Source organism: Piliocolobus tephrosceles, chromosome X (genome assembly GCF_002776525.5).
Source record: "Piliocolobus tephrosceles isolate RC106 chromosome X, ASM277652v3, whole genome shotgun sequence".
NCBI lineage: Eukaryota > Metazoa > Chordata > Mammalia > Primates > Cercopithecidae > Piliocolobus > Piliocolobus tephrosceles.
The window spans coordinates 68,843,846-68,854,854 of record NC_045455.1 but is presented as its reverse complement, the minus strand read 5'-3'; the positions used below and the strand labels follow the sequence as shown (position 1 = coordinate 68,854,854).

General features: G+C 41.6%; 1 protein-coding gene across 1 annotated transcript in view; it reads left to right on the top strand.

The window, feature by feature from the left end:
* The first annotated feature begins 8,585 nt into the window (after nt 1–8,585).
* ITM2B (integral membrane protein 2B) overlaps nt 8,586–11,009 on the top strand; it is a 28,971-nt gene continuing 26,547 nt past the window's right edge. Inside the window, exon 1 of the mRNA XM_023187437.1 lies at nt 8,586–8,920. Coding sequence (XP_023043205.1) covers nt 8,804–8,920 — 117 coding nt within the window. The 5' untranslated portion in view covers nt 8,586–8,803. The remainder of the gene's footprint in view (nt 8,921–11,009) is intronic.

Sequence of the window (11,009 nt, the reverse complement as noted above, 5' to 3'; positions counted from 1 at the left end):
CTACTTTGACTTAGATTTAAACTGCACATATGCCTTAGATATAATAAGTATTTACAAAATACAGTCATCCCTCAGTATCCATGAGGAACTGGTTCCAGGACTCCCCTCAGATACCAAAATCCACAGATGCTCAATTCCCTTATATAAAATGGTATAGTATTTGCATATAACCTAAGCACATCCTCCCATATATTTTAAATTATCTCTAGATTACTTATAATACAAAATACATTGTAACTGTTATATAAATTATTACACTGTATTGTTTAGAAAACCTTGACAAGAAAAAAGGTGTGTACATGTTCAGTACAGGCACACCATCCTTTTTTTTTTTCCAAATATTTTTGACCCATTGGTTGAATCTATGGACACAAAACCCACAGATACAGAATACATAGATATGGAGTGCCAACTGTCTAAGATATAATATACAAAAATATTTAGAGATATGGTATATCATGTATACATTTAGAGATGTGGTATATCATATAACCATGGTTAGTCTATCTCAGTCTTTCTCATAAAGTTTCTGGGCAAATTTTTTTTTTTTAATTATACTTTAAGTTCTAGGGTACATGTGCATAATGTGCAGGTTTGTTACATATGTATACTTGTGCCATGTTGGTGTGCTGCACCCATCAACTCGTCAGCACCCATCAACTCTTCCTTTATATCCGGTATAACTCCCAAGGCAATCTCTCCCCTCTCCCCCCTCCCCATAATAGGCCCTGGTGTGTGATGTTCCCCTTCCCGAGTCCAAGTGATCTCATTGTTCAGTTCCCACCTATGAGTGAGAACATGCGGTGTTTGGTTTTCTGTTCTTATGATAGTTTGCTGAGAATGATGGTTTCCAGCTTCATCCATGTCCCTACAAAGGACACAAACTCATCCTTTTTTATGGCTGCATAGTATTCCATGGTGTATATGTGCCACATTTTCTTAATCCAGTCTGTCACTGATGGACATTTGGGTTGATTCCAAGTCTTTGCTATTGTGAATAGTGCCGCAGTGAACATATGTGTGCATGTGTCTTTACAGCAGCATGATTTATAATCCTTTGGGTATATACCCAGTAATGGGATGGCTGGGTCATATGGTACATCTAGTTCTAGATCCTTGAGGAATCGCCATACTGTTTTCCATAATGGCTGAACTAGTTTACAATCCCACCAACAGTGTAAAAGTGTTCCTATTTCTCCACATCCTCTCTAGCACCTGTTGTTTCCTGACTTTTTAATGATTGCCATTCTAACCCGTGTGAGATGGTATCTCACTGTGGTTTTGATTTGCATTTCTCTGATGGCCAGCATTTTTTCATGTGTCTGTTGGCTGTATGCATGTCTTCTTTTGAGAAATGTCTGTTCATATCCCTTGATCACTTTTTGATGGGGTTGTTTGTTTTTTTCTTGTAAATTTGTTTGAGTTCTTTGTAGATTCTGGATATTAGCCTTTGTCAGATGAGTAGATTGCAAAAGTTTTCTCCCATTCTATAGGTTGCCTGTTCACTCTGATGGTAGTTTCTTTTGCTGTGCAGAAGCTCTTTAGTTTAATTAGATCCCATTTGTAAATTTTGGTTTTTGTTGCCATTGCTTTTGGTGTTTTAGACATGAAGTTCTTGTTCTTGGCAAATTTTTAAAGTTAGTTAACAATTAGATTTATCAAATATCTCCAGGAAATAATGTATATTTTCATATGTTCCACTTATGAAAGTATCCACAGTTTAAAAGATATTTTCAGAGTCTAGGTTAAGTGACAATCTTTACTTTTCTCATTAAAGTGCCATAATGTTAAATAATTCATAACAACTCACATAAAGTTACCATTGCTTTTGTCCCAGCTCTGGGGAAAAGGTTAAAAAAGAAAGAAAGAAAAAAGAAAGAAAAATATTTAGGGATCACATGAGGACTTTAAATTAGATCTTGGGGTAATTGGTACATCTTTAAAAATCAAAATTAGATGGAGTCTGCCTTCGGGAAACTTTACATGTCCTACTATATATGTGTCAGGTTTACCTCATTTTAGAAAAATGGGGAAAAAAGAAAATGGTACTTTGGAAATTTGGTCAAGCATCTAAGAAACCCACTGAAAGAAATTTCTTCATACTAACTTCATATTCCTCTTTTGTTACAACAAAATTTGCTACATGCTTTCTCTATCTTAATTAGAGCAATGATTTTGGTAAAGATAATAAGCAAGGCAGATTCCTACACTAAACGCTGAACAGAACAGAGTGGAGAGAGTACATGAGAGATACAAGGTTGGCTTGGTGCGATGTCACCAGGCAGGTAATGGAGGGCCTTAAGAAACATATAGAGGAGTTTAGATCACACACACACACACATGCACACACACACCCCGCCACATATTTATTATATATGCAATGTGTATATATATACACACACATAAATGCAATCATGATAAATATTAGTGTCCCCTCCTACAATCCATGTTGTCAAAACAATGACAACATCAATGCCTTTATGCTATTCGCCTGGAAGTTCAAAGCCTTCCTGGATGAAGCCCAGTAGTACACTTGGTAAGGTTCAACCAAAGGAGGACAGACTTTTACACAGTTCTGCCAGCCTTGGTGCATATGTCTTTTACGCCACTTGACTTATAAACACAAGTACTGTTTATTAGACATTGTTATTAGTAATGCCAGATTTATTTGGTATTCTTTCTTCCAACATAAATGAAAGGCATTAGAATCTTATCTCATTTATCCCCATAAAAAAGGAGAGAAGCTATTTGAACTTCTCTTTCTGCTTCTGGTGTTTCCTCTTTTCTCAGTCACTCAGAAAGCCAGATCAATCTTTATAGAGCAGCCTTTTATTTTAAAAACCGATATTTGCATGGCTGGGTGGAGTGGCTCACGACTGTCTGTAATCCCAGCACTTTGGGAGGCCGAGGTGGGCAGATCACTTGAGGTCAGGAGTTTGAGAGTGGCCTGGCCAATATGGTGAAACCTCGTCTCTACTGAAAATACAAAAATGAGCTGGCATGGTAGCATGCACCTGTAATCCCAGCTAGTCGGGAGGCTGAGGCTGGAGAATCGCTTGAACCCAGGAGGCAGAGGTTGCAGTGAACTGAGATCACACCACTATACTCTAGCCTGGGTGACACAGCGAGACTCCATCTCAAAACATAAATAAATAAAATAAAAAACAACAACTGATATTTGCAGAAACTTTCCACAGTCACTTTGAGGATAAAGTCCATATTACTAATTCTAACAGGACATGCAGCTTTATCGCTCCATCGCCCATCCAGCTGTGTTCCCCACAATTACTCAGCATACACCCTCAGCCTGAGTGGGGCTTCTCTCCTCTTGCCTCAGTCCTCTTTCCTGGTCTCAGTTCTCTTCTTCATGCTCTTCCCTCCACTCAGGCGCTTCTTCCTTTTCCTTTGCCTTCACCTAAACCCTTTCCATTTCTCCAACTAAAATTTCATCTCCTCTGTGAAACCTTACCAGGCTGCTCCAGCTCTTTGTAGACTCCAATATCATGCTATAAACAGTTGGTTTATTTGCAGAGTATTACCAATGAAATATGAAGCATGGTGGGGTTCAGACAAGACAAGGGTCTGGGTCTTCTGAGAGGGTTCTATCCATTCGACCACCAACCTTTGTGCCATTTCTCTCTCTTTCATTTTAGTTAACATTATGTTTTGAGCACTTTTAGGTTCCCAGCAAACTTGAGCAAGAAAGTACAGAGAGTTTCTATATACCCCGTCTCCACACACATACAACCTCTCCGACTGTATATAGCCCCCACCAGGCTCGTACACTTGTTAAATCAATGAACCTACATTGATACATTCTATGGATTTTGACGAATGGATAATGGCATGCATCACCATTGTAGTATCATGCAGAACAGTTTCACTGTCCTAAAAATCCTCTCCACTCCTCCTATTCATCCCTTCCTCCCTTGCCACTAACCCTAATCATTTTACTGATCAGTGGTAACCAGTGATCTTTCTACTGTTTCTATAGTTACATCTTTTCCAAAATGTCATATAGTTGGAATTATACAGTCGGTAGCCTTTTCAGACTGGCTTCTTTGACTTAATAATATGTCTTTACATTTCTTCCATGTCTTTATGGTTTGATGGTTCATTTCTTTTCAGTGCTGAATAATATTTCATTATCTGGATGTACCACAGTTTATCCATTCATCTACTGAAGGATATCTTGGTTGCTTTAACATTTCAGTAATTATGAATAAAGCAGCTATAAACATACATACACAGGGCTTTTTGGTGGACATAAGTTTTCAGCTCCTTGGGGTAAATACCAAGGAGCATAATTGTTGGATTGTATGATAAGAATGTGTTTAGTTTTGTAAGAAACTGCGGCTGTACTATTTTCCATTTCCATCAGTGATGAATGAGCGTTCCCTTTGCCCAGCATCCTCATCAATAATTGGTGTGGTTGCTGTTGTCAATTTTGGCCATTTTAATAGGTGTTCAGGGTATTTCATTGTAGTTTTAATTTGCAATTCCCTAACGATACACGTAAAGATAGATGTGGAATATCTTTTCATATACTTAATTGCCATCTGTGTATGTTCTTTGGTAAGGGGTCTCTTCAGATTGCTTGCCCTTTTATTTATTTATTTATTTATTTATTTATTTTTTGAGAAGGAGTCTCGCTCTGTCCCCCGGGCTGGAGTGCAGTGGCCGGACCTCAGCTCACTGCAAGCTCCGCCTCCCGAGTTTACGCCATTCTCCTGCCTCAGCCTCAGGAGTAGCTGGGACTACAGGCGCCCGCCACCTCACCCGGCTAGTTTTTTGTATATTTTTTTAGTAGAGACGGGGTTTCACCGTGTTAGCCAGGATGGTCTCGATCTCCTGACCTCGTGATCCGCCCGTCTCGGCCTCCCAAAGTGCTGGGATTACAGGCTTGAGCCACCGCGCCCGGCCTGCTTGCCCTTTTTTAAAAAATGTGGTTATTGCTACTAGGGAACTGGATTATTTATTTTATTTAATTTTGATTTGTATTTATTTATTTGTTTGTTTATTTTTAGGGACTCCTGTGCTCAAATGATTTTCTTGCTTCCGCCTCCCAAGTAGCTGGGACTATAGAATGCACCAGTACACCCTGTAAAGAAAAATAATTTTTTAAAATAGAGGCGGGGTCTCATTATGTTGCCCAGGCTGGAGTGCAGTGACTATTCATAGGTATGGTCATAATGCACTGCAACCTTGAATTCCTGGACTCAAGCAATCCTCCTGCCTCAGCTTCCTGAGTAGCTGGGACTATAGGCTTGTGACACTGCACTTGGCTTGGTGGCCTATTTTTTAATGAGGTGGTTTGTTTCTTATTGTTGAGTTTAAGGAGTTATTTGTGTATTTTGGATTCAAGTCTTTCATCAGATACATCTTTTGCAAATACTTTCTCCCAGTCTGTGGCTTGTCTTCCCCTTCTTTTGATTTCACTCTTTTTATGGTTTCTGTTTCTCATCTTTTCCTTCTTTTTCCTCCCTCTCTCTTTTTTTTTTTGGCAGGGAGGGGCACAGAGTTTCGCTCTTGTTGTCCAGGCTGGAGTGCAATGGCCTAATCTGGACTCACTGAAACCTCTGCCTCCCGGATTCAAACAATTCTACTACCTCAGCCTCCCAAGTGGCTGGAATTACAGGCATGTGCCACGATGCCAAGCTAATTTTTTGTATTTTCACTAGAGTCGGGGTTTCTCCATTTTGGTCAGGCTGGTCTCGAACTCCCGACCTCAGGTGATCTGCCTGGGCCTCCCAAAGTTCTGGGATTATAGGCGTGAGCCACCATGCCCGGCTTCTCTCTCTCTTTCATCAGTGCAAAGCATATCCAGTCTTTTCACAAAGCAAAACAAAAATCCCAAGTACCACAGCCAGTCAAATCAAAAGAGAGCTGCATCTGTTATTAGGATAATTCCCAAAGGGTCTCGGGATATTATAGAGCCCAAGATTTGAGAAAGAAAAAAAAATGCATCTGCTAGTTCAAGGAAAATAATGATAAATTATTTTTAAATTACATTAAAATAATTTATTAAAAAATTGAAAAGCATATATAATATTGAAGTAGGAAGTCGGTAAGAAATATAAACAGTGCTTAAGTCTCTGAAGAGGCAAGTCAAAGCCTTCACCTCTCACCTAGAAGAAACACTTCTTTTATGAAAGTTGAGACAAAGCCACAAGATGCCCAGCTAAACTACACATTGGGTTAAGAGAAGAGGCAACAGGAGCACATTTCAAAGGGCATATTCAGTGACGTTGTTTCACCAAGGACCCTATATTTGTGGGGAAAAAAAAAGGTTTCCAATCATTCTGTAAAACCACAAGAAATTTCTCTGAATAGGGAATTGTTTCCTTGAGAAAGGACAGAATAAAGATGTAAAGAAGCCAAAAATTAAAAAAAAAAAAATTCCTTGTCGAAGCACATCACACAAATCTATTAATAAAAGATTTTAGAATTCAGTTCCCCACTTCCATTTTTTCCTCCCTCCTTTGGTAAGCATGAAAACAAACATGGTTCCTGGTGATATGCAGAGCTGGAATCAGATTCATCTTACTCTCTCAAAATCAACATGAAAAAGGAAAACAAAGGTCCTCTAAGACTCCCTTTACATTTGGTAGTTAATAGTAACTTATAACTATGTTTTTAACTTTCTTTTGTTGAGTCATGGAATCTCCTCCTCCCTTGCTCCTAAGTTTTCAGGGTCAACGGGCAACCTTTTCTAAATCACAAGACTGTATTTGCTATGTTTGGTTTTGCTCCAGCGTCTTTATTATCCCTGCTGTTGTGCACTACACAGTTCTGTAGACACATGAGATAAAATGGAGAAACAAAACCAGGAGATTATTACCAAACCGATTGCCAACTGATTTTAAACTGTTGCTCACTGCAAGTACACAAAATAATGAATGGTCTTTTATTCATGAGTCTTTCAAAATAGAAATCCTGGGGCAGGGGAGGATTTCTACTTCTGTCAACCTCATTTGTTCATGCTTTGCCTCAGCTTCCTAGTCTGTTCAGTAGTCTTGTTCATGAAAAATTTTGTTTTCTTTTCTTCTGTAATTCTTTTTTTCCCCTCCGGAGTATAATGACAGCCAGATTCTTCTCTACCATCTACTGCAAAATGCCTTGAGCATTTTTCTACCATCTTAACACAGAACGAAGTAGAAAGGATGTATATATAATTATTTATAATCCTCCAGCTCTTGCTTCCAGAAATACTTAGTCTTCAATTGCAATATCTCAGGAAACTTATTAAACTAGGGAGCTGGGAGCAGTCGTGAATTTTGAGGAATTAGATAACATTAGATGCTATGAAAGGCCAGTCCATAGAGTCAACCTCACAGAGCTGATGCCTGGACAAGGGAGACCCAGGGAGTTTAAATAAGTTGCTTCAAGTATGGTTAACTACTGTTAAAACTCACCAGAACTGGAGCCCAACTCATCTTCCTCTAGGTTGAGCAGATTTCATTTTGACAGGAATTCCCGAATACCCAAAGCAAACTCAAAGTCTGACCTGGGTTTCTATCTCAGCCCAGGATGTTTCTGAAATACATGAACAGAAGGATTTGGAGATTTTGGGCTGTTTCCCGGGGACTTAGGATCTGATGTTCTATGGAGATACCCAACTCTCTCCTTGAGCGGGGCCAAATCCCCGAAGATCTCAGACTCAACCAACTTTTCTCAGGGTTGGTCCAGGGCAGAGCTGACACAGCTGTAACATTCTAGAGCACACCCACAGCTGTGGATGAACCAGGACAGAATGGGGTGGAAGGATACAAGATCACCCATTTGTCCAATGGAGCCGTCTGTTGACAGTCATGAACGCAATAACGACGGGAGTCAGTATTCTCCCTCACATTAGTTGTAAATGGTCTTCAAAACATGACAATTTTGCTTTATCTTTAATTATTTTTTCATTTTGCAGAAAAATAAAGGGACTCGTCATCGAGTACTTTACCTTGAGTAAAAAATCAGCCAAGTGTGCACGTGGTTTTTTTCCAAGTATGCACAAGAATGGAACATTTCGTTTTACTAGTGTGAGAGGTTTGATACACAAATCTGCCAAGAGGCTTCCTCCACATTGGTCTGGGACTAGGCAGAACAGGCCCTGACCTCCCGAGCGAGGGAAGGAAGACCAGGAAGGTCTGAGCCAGGTAAACGCCCTTCGGTGAGGTCCGTGAAAGATAAAGTCAGATCTCAAGGGCAGAGAGCTTTAAATATTTTTGTGCTCCACTGAGTCTGTTCCCTAATAAGTGAGAAAATGAAGATGTGGGTGCACAAAAATTCCATGGCCTTTAAGGCTCGCAGTGGGGACAGGGGGCAGAGAAGCGGCGGTCTGGTGCTGCAAAGGTTAGTCCCTTGAACCCAGCGAACTCAGGAAAGTTCACTCGATTTTGTTACAAACCTGCAGCACTGGGCCTGGAGGTAAACTGGTTGGGAGCGAATTCAGAACTGGAAATTCTGGGCGGCCCAGATGGATGCCCATCCCTCTCCCAGGCGCGCCGGGATCCCGCGCCCAGCTGCGGGCGGAGGGCCGGGTTCCGCGCAGCACCCCGCCTCCGGCCGCTGGCCCCGCCCCCTCCCCGCCTCCGAGAGGGTGCGCGAGCCGTCTCCGCCCTCGCGCGGGAGCTGGGAGGTTGCGAGAGCCCTACCGCAGTAGCCGCCTCTGCCGCCGCGGAGCCTCCCGAACCTCCTCAGCCGCTCGGAGCCGCGCCCGGAGCCCGGCCGTAGAGGCTGCAGTCGCAGCCGGGAGCCCGCAGCCCGCGCCCCGAGCCCGCCGCCGCCCTTCGAGGGCGCCCCAGGCCGCGCCATGGTGAAAGTGACGTTCAACTCCGCTCTGGCCCAGAAGGAAGCCAAGAAGGACGAGCCCAAGAGCGGCGAGGAGGCGCTTATCATCCCCCCAGACGCCGTCGCTGTGGACTGCAAGGTCCGAGGTCGGGGAAGCGGGTGCTGGGCCCGGCCGGGGAGGGCTGCGCGGGCTGGAGCGGCAGTGCGCCCCGAGGTGGCGGGCGCTGGGCTGGCGCCGCGGGTACAAGTCCTCGAGAGAGCCCGGCGTTCCCGTTTCCTGTGGGGCCGCAGCTCCTTTGTAAGGAACTGCGTGTGCTGGAAGCGGTGCCTGACGCGGGGTCGGGGGCTTGGGAGGCCTGGAGAGGGAACGATTGGCTAATTGTGCCGAGGTCCCGGTCGTTTGTGCAGTCCTGGGAGCGTGCGTGCCGCCAGGACTTGGCTCATTCGATCTGGGGACCGTCAGCGACAGGCACAACAACAACAACCGAGTTTGGCACTTCCTTCCCAGTATAAATAATGTACCTAAAATGGCTGACATCATTACAAGCCTAAACCTCTGTTGTTTCCTACTTTCGTTTCTAGGCTTGAACAGCACTTGGACTAAGTCCAGCAACTGTAAGCGTCTTAATTTTAAAAGTGTTTCTTTACCTCCTTTTTCCACGGCCCTTCGGTAGTGGCAGGTGAACTTCACCTGGAGAGGGGACGAAGGGACACTCCGCCCGAAGTAGGTTTGGGCCGTCTCTTGCCATTACTGGTAGAGGCCAGTAATGACTATGTGGATGTTAGTGAAAAGCGAATAGTTGGCATTTAAATTATATCAGCGTCTTTGTGAGGACTCCTGCTGCGTGAAACTAAACATAAGAAATTTGCCCCCGGGTCACTAATAAAATTCTCCTTCGTTTTACAAAATCTCCCTTTAATCCTAGGAAAATTCATGAAGTGGGGCTGTTATTGTGTTGACTTTTAATAGGTTACGATCATATTTACTTAAATATGAGTGTAATTGTCTCATAAGTTAAAAAAGCCCACAGCCTCTTACCCAGATCCTTTTTAGGCTGCAAAAATTAGAAATTAAGTGTAAAGTTATGTTGCTTATCTTTCTTGTTGTCGTTAGCATTTTTCAAGACCTATTATCAGTAGGGTAAATTTAGTTTTAACTTAAAAAAATTGGTGTGCCACGTATGAATAATAGGAGTTTTAATATGGGCGAATAAAAATTATTACTGAAAAATAGGCCACTAATCTGTAAAAAATTCACAGTATAATGGTAATCTAGACATATTATAATTTATTATATTCTGAATATAATCTGTCTTTATAATGGTAATCTTACTTTCTGAAATGTTCTGATAAAAACAGACACGTCAGGGGTTGATTTCGAAATGACTTGCCTTGCCTTGAAATAGGAACAGTGAACTGATTCCCTAAAAGGATTAAAGGTTTTGGTTTTCCGTATTGGCATTGTTTTCCTGAAGCCATTGCAAACAATCTTGGTCTTTAAAGAAAATGTTTGGAATGCACAGACGAAAATTCTAGTAGCAAATTATTATGTTAGCTCTTTGTTTATACATTTATTGTATCTAAAATAGATTGAGAGTCAAGTACCCAGTCACAACAATCTCAAATATATGTAGTCTTAATGCTATCACATATATTTATACATTTAAAAATCCTATTAACAAATATAACTGCTCCCATTTAGAAAGAGAGAGAGTGAGCAAGCATTGGATGATGTCACTTCAGACAGCTTTTCTCTGTTCCGCTGTAGTGGAGATTTGAAACTCTGGACAAACATCAGAATTACATTTGCTGAGCACCATTAAATCTGACTTCTGACAATTTTTGTCATTTCTGAAATAGTGACTCTGCCACATTCTCAAAATTGCTCACGAGTTCACCATATTTAAATTTTGTGGTTATTGCAGCTATAAGTAATCATTGGTAGCTCCGTGCTTTGTTTTCCGTTTTTTATTTTCTGAGATCCTCCATATCCAAAGAAAAATACTGCTGGGACTAAAGAGTGAGGGCCAGAGTCATCTTTGTAAACCACCCAGCAGTCACAGATGAGTTGGTAGATACAAAATGATTAATTCTCTTTCCAGCTATAAGCTGAAAAACTTCTTTAGGGGATGACAAAATATTTCTCTACATTGAAAGTAGAATCCTTTAATCAGTCAGTCGCTTAACGGGAAAAGGAAAGCCTTAATGACAGACTTTTGTGAAAGAAG